The sequence below is a fragment of the Nannobrachium achirus genome, assembly GCF_963921795.1.
Source record: "Nannobrachium achirus genome assembly, chromosome: 9".
In the NCBI taxonomy this organism is placed as follows: domain Eukaryota; kingdom Metazoa; phylum Chordata; class Actinopteri; order Myctophiformes; family Myctophidae; genus Nannobrachium; species Nannobrachium achirus.
In genome coordinates, this window is record NC_137818.1 from 41,752,111 (window position 1) to 41,767,439 (window position 15,329).

The 15,329-nt window shown below is 46.2% G+C and overlaps 1 protein-coding gene across 3 annotated transcripts in view; it reads left to right on the forward strand.

The window, feature by feature from the left end:
- bcl2l1 (BCL2 like 1) overlaps positions 1-15,329 on the forward strand; it is a 39,257-nt gene that overhangs the window by 3,736 nt on the left and 20,192 nt on the right. For all 3 annotated transcript variants that reach the window (XM_080733291.1, XM_080733293.1, XM_080733292.1), the window contains exon 2: positions 670-1,480. In XM_080733291.1, the coding sequence (XP_080589417.1) occupies positions 884-1,480 (597 nt within the window). In that variant the 5' untranslated portion in view covers positions 670-883. The remainder of the gene's footprint in view (positions 1-669; positions 1,481-15,329) is intronic.

The following is a 15,329-nucleotide window of genomic DNA, read 5'->3' on the forward strand; positions in this document are numbered from 1 at the left end:
TTCACGATTTTTCAAAAATAGCAGATCTACAAGCTTGCAGTGCGGCACTCGGTGCCACACAGTGAGCTTGTAGATCTGCTATTTTTCAACAGTTAAAGTACCCAGGGCCCAGGATTTGGTGTGACACCCCTGTACACTGATCATTGTCAGGAAGAAGCTGGTGTTGGGAAAACCAAGACAACCCAGACACTCAGGGGATGAATGAGGACACGGTGGCTGTCTGTGGGGGGGCCGCCGCAAAGTCTCTCCTTCTGATCAGCTAAAGCCTCGTATCCTCCCTGCACGCGCGCACGCACACTCCCATGCATGCACTCACGCATGCACAGAAACACAAGCTCGTCTCCTCACTAATGGCTCCCTACCATCTGCCCCACATGTAACAGCCCAATTAGAGAGATGCCCTCTGACCCCACCTGTCCACATTTTATTTGAAGGTCTGCAGCCGCCCCATCAAGGAGGGCCCCCCCACACACACACACATATATGCTCTGTCTCTTGCACACACACACACACACATCAATGGAAACTTATGGCTTATTGGGTTATCCTTTTAGCATTTTTGTATAAATATGTGCCACGTTCCTTTTTTGCAAACTTAATAAAGTATTCAATGAATCAAACGAAACTTACACAGACAGATTTTAACCTTTGATTGTTGTTTCTCTGCAGGGTCTGAACCGATTGATCAGCCTTGTGTAGGTTTGGTTTTGGTCCTGTCCTCTGGATCAGCAGAGGTGCTGGCCATGGTGATCTGAGCAGAGGGAGCAGAGGGAGACGGCGTGGGCACAGTGTTTGTGTGTGAGCGGGGGCGTGTGTTTACTCCAACACAACAAGCGACAGGAGGGAAAAAGGTGGCCTCGAGAGAACCCTGTAGAACTTCACAATGTCCCATAACAGAGAACTGGTGCTTTTCTATATAAAGTATAAACTCTCACAGAGAAACTATCCCATCCACCACATTGGGCTCACAGAAGCCCCGAACAGGACTGAGGGGGGTGCGGGCGAGACACTGGAGGCAGACGAGCAAAGGGGGGCGACGCAGCAGCATGCCAATGGCACGCTCAACGGCACGAGCAGCTCGGGCACCCCGCCGGACTCTCCGCTCCGACAGCAGCGCTCGCCGTTCACCACCACCACGACGGCGGCGGCGGCGGCATCGAGCCTGGACGTGGTGAAGGAAGCTCTCCGGGACTCGGCCAACGAGTTCGAGCTGCGCTTCGCCCGCGCCTTCAGCGACCTGTCGTCGCAGTTGCACATCACGCCGGCCACGGCGTACCAAAGCTTCGAGAGCGTGATGAACGAGGTGTTCCGCGACGGCGTCAACTGGGGCCGTGTGGTCGGCCTGTTCGCCTTCGGCGGCGCGCTCTGCGTGGAGTGTGTGGAGAAGGAGATGAGCCCGCTGGTGGAGCGCATTGCAGACTGGATGACCGTCTACCTGGACCAGCACATTCAGCCCTGGATCGACACACAGGGAGGATGGGTGAGTCAGTGTGTGTGTGTGTGTGTGTGTGTGTGTGTGTGTGTGTGTGTGTGTGTGTGTGTGTGTGTGTGTGTGTGTGTGTGTGTGTGTGTGTGTGGGGTGGGTCACGATGGTGGTGGTCACGGTGTGGCTGTACTTTTTGTAATTTCTTTTAAGATATTTTGCCTATATTGATAGTAAAGTAGGTAGACATGAGACATGGAGTGACATGCTGCAAAGGCCGCCGGGATCGGGATATGAACCGGCCACGCGCTGTCAGGCATCAGAGCCTAGCTGGTATGCGCCTGGAACGCTAGGGCAGCGGGCGCCCCGGTGTGCACAATATTGTATTTGACATCATAATGTGCCCAATATGCGCAAAATTCACATCGCAGGACGTTCAATTCTTATATCTATATATTTATAGGGCTGTCGTTGCGATTAATGATTTTATTGTGTTTTTTGGCAATGAACATTGGAACATATAAATTATGGGCGTGGCTGGCTGGCTGCAGGTGTATGTACTTTATGTGGGTGTGTGTGTGCGTGCAGGGGAGTTTAGCTGAAGGTGTGTGTGGAGGTGTGTGTAGAGGTGGGTGTGGCTGAAGTGTGTGTCTGTGTGTAGAGGTGGGTGTGGCTGAAGTGTGTGTCAGTGTGTAGAGGTGGGTGTGGCTGAAGTGTGCGTCGGTGTGTAGGTGGATGTGACTGCAGGTTTACATATGTGGGTGTGTCAGGTTTGTATCTCAACTGAGTTTATGAGTGTTGCTTCATACTGCTGTAGAAAACGGATGTGTGTTGATCACATGCTGCAAACAAGCTGGATGGACGTCGGGAGTTAATTTATTGGCGTTGCTGTGCATGTGGCAGTACAGTACACACACTTATGCATGTGTTTCTCTGGCCGCGGTGTCCAGACAGTGCGATGGATTTATGAGAACCTTGTTGCATAAGCTGTGTTCTGGTTCATGTTGGTCAGCTGTAGGGCTGTCACAATTAGGACATTTTACATGACGATTAATTGTCACTCAAATAATTGCGATTAACAATTTAATTGTGTATTTGTCGTTGACAATTACATTCCTGTTTGGCTTTTAGGCTTTGAATTTGCACTTGGCAATCATGACACATAACTTAATACAAAGAAATTACTGACATATTTGACAACTTAAAACTTAAAAAAGAACATTGATAGTGGAAATAGCCGATCTACAAGCTCACAACGCGTCGCAATGCGACGCGTTGTGAGCTTGTAGATCTGCTATTTCCACTACTTTTTGAAAGTGTTTGTAACTATATTAACATTTCTCAACATGGAAACGATTATGACGATTCTGCAAAAGAATTGCGATTATCTCAAAGAATTGCGATTAGACGATTATGTAATAATTGTGACAGCCCTAGTCAGCTGTGCTAATCATTGAGGCTTGACTATCTGCAGCCTTGGTCTGCGACCTCGCCCGACCTCCTGAGACGAGCCTGGGGAGGTGGTTTACGTTCTGGTCTACCGGGCCTCCCATGACAGACACGTTTGTTCTTTTGTTCCAGGTTTGTTGTGTATATTCTGAGTTGGCTTAACCAAAATAGGCCCAACAATGTCCATTACAGGCACAGGCCACCCACTGTGTATTTAGCTGACAGCTCAAGGTTTCTGGCGCCGAGGCCTTCGTGTGACATGGTACGGGCCGGGGGCGGGGCTGGCCCTGACACCGGCCGAGAGGAAAGGGCTTCAAGATGAGATGGAGTTGGAGAAAAAAAAAGAGGCAAACAATGGACCTCTTATCAAACCGTGTCACACTGACATCACGCAGGCATGCATGTGCAGGCCGGTTGCAAAGAACCCGACCGCCTATAAGATGCAATGGGAAAAATAGCCACTGTAATTTTCATGGACAAAATGAATTCCACCAAACTTTCAACTGCAGTTTTCCCGCCAGTGCAGAGAAAGAAGCCTTAGAATGTGTACTTCGAAGTCTCCGAGTTGTTCTTTAAATGTAAATGACATTTCTTGGTCTCTGTTGTGTGATTCCCAAACCAGTCCAGTTATCCACGAACCCCTACCTCCCATGGTTGTGACTGACTGACCCTCGCGGAGGGAGCGCTCACCTGGCACGCAAGGCCAACGGCTCTTCGGCACAGGCATTCGCTCCCTAGTGGCTCACTGTCACACAAGTAGAGGTTGTTTGGAAATGTATTGATTATAAGATAAGATGCATTGCAATGCGGACGTGGACGATTCTGCATCGACGCAGTGATATTACATAATATATTATAGCCCTCTTATGTACATTGTTGATCTTTCCAGTTACTTCAGAGGGCATTGTTGCATTGAGCTAGCACGCTTTGCTATGTTAAGCTACATGCTAATGCCACTGAAGCTTCCTCTGAGGGACTGAGGCGCCGTCCAGACGAAAACGAATTTGGGTGATTCCGCTCTTGTTCTTTATCGTTTAGACCTTTCTGCCACACGGAGACGGCGTCTTGGGTGCCTGAAGACGCACATATTTGAAACCGTTTCCCAGAGTGAATCGATCTGAAGACGGCGCCGTCGCGTCTCCGTATGTACAGCCGAATACGCATAATTCCTGGAGCTATGACCTCTCCCTAGCCAAGCCCCCCTCCCCTCCCAACAACATCAAACATGTTGCGTTTGTGCAACTGAGTGTGATGGAGCTTTTACAGCAAACTGTGCTCCTCCCTCCCTCCCACAGCACCTCCGTCAGCAAACAAGTGGACATGATAAAAAGAAAGGCAAAAAAATAACATCGCTCTCTTCTTCTTTCTTTTTGGTGCTTTGTGGCAGTTTTACAGCGCCACTCACAGGCCGGGCATATATACTACAGCATTTTCAGTGGTTTTGTTGCATTCTCAGTGGATACACGTAGACACATTTCTTGAGACGATTCCGTCTGTACAGCGAACATTTTGGAAACGACTTGTGTGTCATCTTCGTGTATATGGGGCCTGAGCGAGGCTGTGATCAACAAGTCATAAATAAAAAGTCACCCATTATTTTGAAGGCATACTTCTGATGCAAAAAATTAACTACAGCCTAACTACACACTCACAGAGCACAACGCAGTTTGGTGCATTGTAAACTTGAAGGTCTGCTATGGAAAGCCAAAAGGGTCATTTGCCACACGGTGTCCCGCCTTCCGAGGATGCCTGACGAGTGCATAATTCACTCAGTTTTTGACTTACAACACACAACTTTGTATTATAGTTGTAAAGTTTAATGTTGCCTCAGCCTGCTACACAAGTATTTCTATTTTGTTTTTGAGGACTGAACAATTTCATAATAGGTAGACCAAGGCTATACCATTTATTTATTTTGGTTTACAAAATATTATTTAATATTGAAACCTTTAGGTTTGAAGCAGAGTGATTATACCCGTATCACGTTAAATCACTTTATAATTAAGGAAGTTCATAATATGTATTTGACTGATTGTGATGAAAATGTCGCCATTTGCTATAACGCATAAAAATACAGAAATTTGGCAGGCATCGTAGAATGGAATCGGTAACCGATTAATTGTAATCAAATTGTGAGGCCAATGAGAGATTCACACCTCTACTCGCAGGTGTCATGCACAGGGCGTCGAGTGAAACGAAACGACCACTCCTCAAAACAAATGGCTTAATTGGAACGCAACCTGTGCGCGCACGTACAATATTAAAGTTTTCTATACAAATAATTGATCCATAAGACAAATGAATAGAGAACAACAGGGAATAAAGAACACAAAGAACACAACACGCTAAGGACACAGGGTTGTGATCAGCAGCTGGTTCAGCTGTTCTTTAATTGCCTGCATCGAACGGAGAGCTTAACAGGCTCTATTAGGAGCTTTGCTAGCTCTGTGGATCTCTCTCTCTCTTTATCTCTCCAACAGGGATGTCACACCAAATTCTGGGCCCTGGGTACAAGGATTCACTCACATTTTGTGCTTTAACTATTGAAAAATAGCAGATATACCAGCTCACAGCGCGGCACCGAGTGCCGCGCTGCGAGCTTGTAGATCTGCTATTTTTGAAAAATCATGATCATTTTTGCAAGTCTTTGAATGTTTCAAATGTTTTTTGAAAAACCTATGTTTCTATGTCAGTGGAGCTCAAACCTTTTCATGTGAAGGAGCCCCAAAATGATATGTATTTGGCCACGGACCCCCATCTCAAAATATATAGTTCCGGGGACCCCCCCCAGAAGCAAAATTTACAAATGTTCGCTTAAAAAATACATATATTCAAGATATATATATATGCAAGATTTGCACACATTTTCACGACTTTTCAAAAATAGCAGATCTACAAGCTTGCAGCGCCGCACTGTGAGCTTAATCTGCTAGTTTTCAATAGCTAAAGTATAAAATAATGAAGGCCCCTCCACCTTGGGTCCTAGTAACTCAGTCCCACTCCCCCCCCGCCCCTTGTGACGCCCCTGGTCTCCAGCCCTCTCCCTGCCCTCCCCTTGTGTCTCGGCCGGGGATCGAAGTTCTCTCTCATCACAGGGGTGGGTGAAGTCCAGGCCTCTCTCACAGATAGCCCTTTGTTTTATCCATTGGTCACTTGATTGGCTCGGCTCTACTCTATTCTCCCCCCCCCCCCACCCTGTCCTCTGTACTGTACTGTCATGTTCTTTTTCTTCCTAAGCACGTCCTGTAGATGAAAGCTCTGCTCTCCAGGGTCAGACAGGACCAGGCTGTCCTGTTTTCTGACCCTGTGTGTGCGTGTGTGTGTGTGTGTGTGTGCGTGTGCGTGTGCGTGCGCGTGTGCGTGTGCGTGTGCGCGTGCGCGTGTGCGTGTGCGTGTGCGTGTAGTGGTGTGCACACAGAATGGTTAGACAATCGGTACGGTCAGCTCTTTCCTTTGTGATGCAGTGGCTGCCCCTGGATGGTATGGAGGGAATCAGGGAGGGGAGGGGCTGTTTATGTCGCCGTGGAGCAGCGTAGGGTATGGGTCGGAGGTCGATCTTTAATGGAAACCGCCGCCCGATTGGACGGACCACGCAGCCAGCGAGAACCTCATTGGACGAGCCATACTGTAATCGTGCTGTTTGCACAACAGAGCTGGGGGTAGAGGGGGTTTTTGGGGGGGAAAGATATTGGTTTGTCAGGAATGAAACTGCGCCGTTTAAGAGGCTCTTGTTAGTCTTGGCTGCGTATTGCATAGCTCAGTTACTGTGGACCTGCAATGTCATCATTCAGTGATGTTGTTGGGTACGTGTCCTGTGTCTCTGACGCATTACGATCTGAAAAGACGCAATCAAATAAAATCCCCTCAAGACAGGAGTGGACGTGTGCATGAGATGACCGTGATCACTATAACCACTATGGCATCAAACACTGCATTTTGTTTACAAAAAATTAAAAACGCACAAATTGTAATGTGGACCAAGTTCCAGAACCCAATACATTGAAAACATCACTGTTGATTGTCAATTTGTCAGAAAGTCCTATTTATTTAATGTACCTCATGTCTCATGTAAAATATTCTGTTTTGTTCTTCATAACTTTGTCATCCATAATTTAGGAGTACTCAGGGAGTATCTTCTAAATATGTTCACATCACTGACTAAAGCCAGATTTCTATCCTAGACCACAATTTTTGACCATATAAAAAGGTGCAAAATGTTCTCATCAGTGTGAAAAAACATTTTACTCATAAGCAAAGAAAATAAATAAACACCTATAACACCTATAATAACATAAAAAATCACATCGGCTGCATAATTGCCTATACCAATGTCATAAAAGGTGCAAAAATGGCTGATATAGCCTATCAGTCTAGCTCTGACATCACCTCATGTCCCAATCAAATTTTAATCAAGAGAGGCAAATATGGCCATGTTTAAATGCTGCCATTTCAGAGGCACCACGTTTAAGCCGTCAGCAGGACAGGTTAATTTGATCTGAAATAGAATAAAACATGCTGGCAACTGGTTAACTTGTCTGGGTGAGGTAAGAGGTGAGAAGCCATGACACACTAGTTTACCAGAATTACGATACTTTTAGTAAAACTTTCCACCCCTCTTGACACAGTGCGTATTCTTACTACAGCTGTCATGTTCAGTCATCAACACATAGTCATCACCATTTAGATCATAGAAAGCCTGCGGTATGTTATGAATTGGAAATGTTCGCGTGCGTGCGTGCACGTACACACACACACATACACAGCAACAATATCAACATTAAGTTTAACCCATTCAGAACGGGTACACATTATTGTATATCATTATTTTATGCTTTAACTATTGAAAAATAGCAGATATACAAGCTCACAGCGCGGCACCGAGTGCTGCTCTGCGAGCTTGTATATCTGCTATTTTTCAATAGTTAAAGCATTCAATAATTCTAGACCTTACGGACGGATCCTAGTGGTTGCTGTTGTCAGCTGTGTGAATGTCACCGTAACTCTGAGTTGCAGAAGTGAATGACATCAGTTGAAAACTGTTGAATGAAGCTGTGTTCTGGAGGTTGTGTTTTACTTCTCCATATTGCACACACCGTAGAGGAAAAGTACTGCCTCCTCGCTCACACTGGGCTGCTTCCTCCCTTTGTGTGCCTATTTAATAAACCCTGGTTTTTGTTCCAGCTTGGGCCAGACCCTGGCCAAACAGATAACTAGGTTACACTGCTTTCACCACTGCCACATGGGCATCCCCCAAAACTGCAGGGGTTTTCAGGGGTGAATTCAAGGTGCTTTACCCTAGAAGACCATCATAGTTTCTCCCTATACCGTTCTCTCTGTCTCTCTCTGTCTTAATTCTTCGAACTCTTTCCTGTTTCTCTCTGTTACTACTATCTGTGGTCTGCTCTGGTCTTTCCCAGAAACGCTCTCAGGTAGCCCTGTACTTTTTCTGTCTTCTTTTTTTCTCTGAAAGCAGACCCACATGTGGTTGCTCTCTCTTTCCTCTTTGTGTCTGCCACTTCTCTACACAAGAGAAAAGGCACACAGCCGTTGGCAGATGCGGGAAGTGGAGCAGTAACTCAGCCAGCCAGGCAGGTGCACCCCCCCTCCTTTTCTCGGTTCTTTTCTGTGCTCGATTAAATGTGCAGGGTCTCCCCATCAGCAAGGGTCACTTTCACCTGTCTCGCAGAGAGAGAGACACACACACACAAACACAACACATGCAAACACACTGTTCCTTCTCATGTGCTCGTTCTCTGTCTCATGATCTCTGCTGCGACTTCCTAATTCTGTCAGCTCTTGACACCTACAGAGATCACATGACTGCATTATGCGGAAGGAAGGAAGGAAAAGGGTCCCAGACAAAGTGAGGGGGAAGGGGTGGGCTGACACTGAATTGGAAGAGAGCGAGGCTGGTGTGTGTCTGTGCTGGGGGTCACTCATGTCAAGGATGAAAATGATTCTCTCCAGCCTGTCTGTGCTCCAGATAGAAAGCAGAGTGCAGTGCAAACCAAATTCACAGCCATAACCCTCAAGCCAATTAATTTCTGGATAATTCTGAGATCTACCCGGTGCCAGAAGCTCTTATTCATAATTTATATATTTTGGGGAATGAATTTGGAATTAAGGAGGAAAGCCACCCCCAAAAAATGTCTTCAGATGGCAAGCTTCTGAGGTTTTTCTTTTTCAGACAAACTAGCGGGCAAGGCCATATAATATCGTCACTGTTGTGCAGAAACCTCGGATCTCCAAGTTTCAAGCGTGTTCGTTTTTTCGTAAAGTAAAGCCCTGCTTCATCACACAAGACTGTCGCACAAAACTAGTGAAAATAGCAGATCTACAAGCACACAACTGCTTGTAGATCAGCTATTTTCACTATTTTAGATCATTTTTAAAATGATAAACACAAAACGAACGGTTTTGGACACAGAGTTTCCACCCGACTACGGCGATATATGGCATGATAACAAACGTGCGGTGAGGGGCGGGGGGGCATCGACCTAATAACGGCGTCTCCCGCAGAGTGAGCGATGGAGATGATCGCTCATTGGGGATTGTTCTGGCCCGGGGGCGGGCAGGGCGAGGGGAGGAGGGTGGGAGTTTACGGAGGTTATTACCAATTATAGATGAATAATATCTCGACCTGCTGCTGGTGTTTTTCCTTCCTCTGACAAACTAATAAATGCTAAAGTGGTTCAGTAACAGCCGCTGTGCTGCCACTACAGTCCGGGGGAACTTCACAGCGTTGCGATGGAGGAAGCCGTGGGTTGGATTCCAGAGAAAAGGCATTTGATATTTGATTTCTATCTTTTTTCATTTTAACTCTTTAATGTGGGTGCTGGAAAGGTCAGTGAAAAAAGGCGGAAAATGTGTTTCTTTTTTCTTCCCAGTGACGATACAGATGCAGTTTGTTGTCTCCACCAGCCGAAGGCTGAGGGAGAGTATGTTTTCCCCTCCGTCCGTCCGTCTGTCCGTGCGTCCGTGCGTCCGTCCGTGCGTGCGTCCTCGCAGTTTGTGAACAGCTAATCTCAGTCACCGTTGGCCCGATCGCTGCCAAACTGAGCACACACACTCCCTGGATGCCAATCTAGAACCTCTGCCCCACATTTTTCAAATCAGCCTCATGGTGGCGCTATAACAGGCCGATTTGTGTGGCCTGGTTGTTACCAGCTAATCTCCGGCGCCGTTGGCCCGATCGCTGCCAAACTGAGCACACACACTCCCTGGATGCTAATTCAGAACCTCTGCCCCACATTTTTTAAATCAGCCTCATGGTGGCGCTATAACAGGCCGATTTGTGTGGCCTGGTGGAGACCTGTGCTCGGAAGAGCACTGCTTCTAGTTTTCTTTATTTTGCCTAGTTTCAAGGTACAAAACCTACAACACTTTATTGATACATTGTGTGTACTGATACATAAGAGTAAAACCTTTGTTTGGCTTCCTTTCAAACAATGCAGCAGCATATATGATAACGACAACAAAATAGGTTTGCACCTACAGTATGGTCTCCTTTTTATAGCTTCCCACTTTAACCACTGGCTTAGACACCTGTGTCTGTTTTTAGATGCACGTGTATACATGTATATACAACATGCTGTAGTAAACATGCAGTAGTAAGTGCTATATGAACCTATGGATACACTGTATAGTCACCTAAATGTCATTATTTATTTATATACAGTATACTGTATATACAGTCACACACACACACACACACACATGCAATACATACATAAATAAATACAATGAGCAGGCTAAACTGCAGTTGGTTTCGAAAATGGTAGCTGCAATTATTGGCCCAGAGAGCATTTCACTGATTTGTTTTGACAGGGAACACCTGAGCTTCGTTATCACTATAGTCTCCATCAAGCACATTCTCTCTCTGTCTCTGTCTCTCTCTCTCTCTCTCTCTCTCTCTCTCTCTCTCTCTCTGTCTGTCTGTCTGTCTGTCTGTCTGTCTGTCTGTCTCTCTCTCTATCTATCTCTCTCTCTCTCTCTCTCTCTCTCTCTGTCTCTCTCTCTCTCTTTCTCTAATTAACATTCACATAGGATAGGCAGTTGGCTCCATAGAGTCGTCTGACAGACTTCCCTACAGGAAATCTCTCTCCTGGGACCTGGGCAGCCTGCCTCCATCCCTCTCTCCTCCTCCTCCTCCTCCTCGGTCCTGTGCCTCTGCTCTCCATCTCCCTTCCCCCTGTAGAGTTCCTCCTGTTCCCCATTTCCCCCTGCCTTCTATAGTATCTATATATACCCCCATTCAATTTAAAGTCCCTACCGTATCTTGTCTTTCTCCCTCTCCGCCTCACCTCCCACCTCTACCTCTCCTCACGCATCCATCATCTCCCAACTCCTTTTGTATCCCAGTATCCCGTCGTTGTCGGGTGGAAACCTTGTAGGTTTATCATTTTTAAAATGATTTAAACTAGTGAAAACAGCCGATCTACAAGCACTCAACGCCGCCTCGCGTGCTTGTAGATCAGCTGTTTTCACTACTTTTGTGTGATGGCCATGTATGATGAAGTAGTGCTTTACTTTGCGAAAAGATTTACAAATTTGAAACTTGGAGATACGAGGTTTGTGCCCGACAATGACGATATATAGTATATACCTTTCCTTATTGTCTCTCTCTCCCCCTCCCTGTTTACTCTCCCACCGCAATGCCACCCCGTGGTCGCTACAACCGCGTTGCAGACCTGACACGCAACCACGCCGCCTCGTTCCTATACCACCTCGCCGTCCTTCGTTTCTTGTTCCCGCGCTCTCGCGCGTTTCCCTTGTTTGTTTACCAGTAGCAGTCACAAACACACACACACCCTCCATCTCGTCTGTCTCACCCGCTATCGATTCACTTGATCACAGGTCATGAGCTCTTTATCGTTAACGCCCACCCTCCCCTTCCCTCAGGTCCCTCCCAGTAGCGCGTCTCTATCCCTTCATCTCTGCATCCCGTTCATCACTCCCTCCCTCTCCCTCTCCCTCCCTCCCTCCCGCCTCCTCTCCCCCGTCCGTGCCTAATGGGTCTCGTGGCTAATTGCAAGAGATGTTTTCGTGTCGTTGTTTGAGCGCACGTGCGTATTTCTATTTCCAGGCAACTGTTTTGGTCCCCGGGTTTAAATCGCCTCACGGCGGCGGACACGCGAACATTGCAATTCGTGGGAACGCTTGGGTTGTTCTCAATGGCGGTGTGCAGTTTTCTTTTTTAGTTGTGTCCTGATTTGTTTTATTTTTTTTTCATTATGCGATTACGTGCCGCAAAGGGGAGGGGACAAGCGAGTCAGACTGTTGTTCATGTGACCGCCTAGGAACAAAGGACCTCTGGCCACCCACACACATACACTCACACGTGCATCACGGACAGTCATTTGCTTTACTGTTCGTCTTTGGTCGTGCCCACAGGTGTATCGTTGCTTTGCGGGCTAAATCAACAGTGACAACAACACGCAGTCGACCTTAATGAATAGGACACGATGACCTAAACGCAACCCTGTCGTTGTCTGTTTCTCTAACCTGTGACACACACACACACACACACACACACACACACACACACACACAGAGCTTTCGCGACCCTTTTTTGCATCTGATCAATGAAAGCCACCTTTGTTGGGGAAGAGTCAATAAGCGCCCATTGTGAAGGCGTGCGCGCTCGGAGAGCGCCCGGTGGCTTTATGTAGATTCAACTCCCCACGTTTTCATTATGAATGTGGGAGTTCAAGCGTATATGTTGGTTTTGTTGTTGGGTGTACACGTGCGCTTGCGCGTTGGATGCTCTATGGGACTGCGTGTGTGTGTGGGTTTGTCTGATGTGTGCCACAGTGACAGGCTGAAAATGGCAGCAAACAGATGGTATGTTTCGGTCCCCTCCAGTCCCATCTCAAGAACATCAGGGACGCGTGTGTGTGTGTGTGTGTGTGTGTGTGTGTGCGCGCGTGTGTGCGTGTGTGTGTGTGTGTGTCTGTGTGTGTGTGTGTGTGTGTGTGTGTGTGTGTGTGCATGTGACAATGTTATTTGGGTGTTTTTTTCTCTCTCTCTCTCTCTCTCTTTGAGGATCTGTATGTGTGTGGGAAGCTCAACCTACACACTTTTTCTGAAACGTTGGCCCATGCCATTCCTGTAAGGTCACGTGGGCTGGGGATCGGAATCCAAAATAGGCTTTTGATCTCTGCTAGATGTGTTAAACTGGAGGAAAGAGCAGTAGCAGACCCAGTGGAATAGAATGTATTTATTGGTATTCAACCTAACGCGCACTCGGCTATCATTAAACATGCGCGCTGGCCAAAGCGGCAGGAATTCTCCCCGATTGAGGAATTTATTGCTGTGCCAGCAGGAGGTTATTAGTGCTAACATACTGTACGCTGAAAACAAACATGCCTTTAATGCGGGCATCTTTTTAGTTATTCATTAGTTGTTATGTTAACCCATTTAGAACGGGTATTATTGTGTATCATTATTTTATGCTTGAAAAATAGCAGATATACAAGCTCACAGCACGGCACCAAGTGCCGCGCTGCGAGCTTGTAGATCTGCAATTTTTGAAAAAATCATGAAAATTAGAATTTTTACCCGATTCTATAAGTGTCTTTTGAATCCTTCTAAGGATTTTGGAAAAACCGACCCTATGTTTCTATGTCAGCAATCTGGCCAGCCATTGTCAAAGAAAAGGTCCTTTTCACTTAACTGGAGCTCAGTTAGTCTGTTCTTGAGAGACTACTATGTCAGTGGTGCTAAAACCTTTTCATATGAAGGACCCTCAAAATGATATGTATTTGGCCACGGACCCCCATCTCAAAATATTTAGTTCCAGGGACCACCCAGAAGCAAAATTTGAGTTACAAATGTTCGCTTTGAAAATACATAATATTCAAAGATTTGCACACATTTTCACGACTTTTTCCAAAAATAGCAGATCTACAAGCTCGCAGCGTGGCACTCGCCACGCTGCGAGCTTGAGTGCCATGCTGCGAGCTTGTATATCTGCTATTTTTCACTGGTTAAAGCATTCAATAATTCTAGGCCTAAATGGGTTAAAGCCACTAATGTAAAGCCTGCGGGGTACTGTAGGTGGGTGGATGATAGAACAGGGATGCCCCATGTCACAAGATGATCATCACTTTTTCCTCAACAACAACTTAAAGAAAGAAGGCCTCTATCTCTCCTGAAAAACACCAGGGAGTTTGAACCCCCTATAACACTGATCAACAGTGGTGTAAAGTAACTAACATTTATTTAAGTACTATACTTAAGTACAATCTTTAGGTATTTCCAATTTCCAATACTTTTACTTCTACTCCACTACATCTCAGATCCAAATATTGTACTTTTACTCCATTACAATTATTTGAAAACTTTAGTTACTAGTTACTTTGCAGATATAAATTATAATATAAAAAAAACATACATTAACCTCTTTAGCCCTATTTTATACCTAGGCTATTTGAAAATAGCCGATCTACAAGCTCACAACGGGTCGCGATGCGACCCGCTGTGAGCTTGTAGATCTGCAATTTTCAAACATTATTGTACTTTTACTTTTGGCACTTTAAGTACATTTTGATGCCAATACTTTCATACTTTTACTCAAGTACCTTATGAATTCCAGACTTTTACTTACGTAACAGAGTATTTCTACATTGCAGTATTGATACTTTTATTTAAGTAAAACAATTGAGTACTTTTTCCACCACTGCTGATTAAACGATGATAATAACACACAATTGCTCTGTTGTTGCTGCTGGCGTCTCTTGACCAGTAGGTCGGGTTGAGGGGCAACGTGTTCTTCTATCACATGGAATAGTTGACGTGCATTGTGATTGTGCATCATCTTAGCGTGCCGGTGTCCAGTCATGTGCTACCATGAGGCCCATGCAGCGAACACTGCAGCAGTAGATTCCAATAATGACTTCCTCCTTCTCCCCTTGGTTGAAGGGCTTCTAATTAATGGAATCAGCTGGCATAGCATTGAGTTGGAATGGAAATCTGTGTGTGGTAGACTATTAAGCCAACACTGAGCACCACACACGCACGCACGCACGCACGCACGCACGCACGCACGCACACACACACACACACACACACACACTTTTAAGGATCCATATATATTCCACACAGGATGCACTTGTATGTCTGTGTGTGTTTGTGTGTGTGTGTGTGTGTGTGTGTGTGTGTGTGTGTGTGTGTGTGTGTGTGTGTGTGTGTGTGTGTGTGTGTGTGTGTGTGTGTGTGTGTGTGTGTGTGTCTATCTCTCTTGTCTGCTGCCTCTCTCTATACTCTCTCACACACACACACACGCACATCAGTATGTTCCCCCCCACACATGTTTTAGGCACGCAAGAAAGCTATCCAGCCACGCTCGCTGCATGATGTGCCTGTGTGTTCAGAATGCAATCCTCTCCTGCCAACATACTGCAGAGAGCAGACAAACGGAGAGAGAGAGACTGGCACACATTAAGATTTCAGTTTT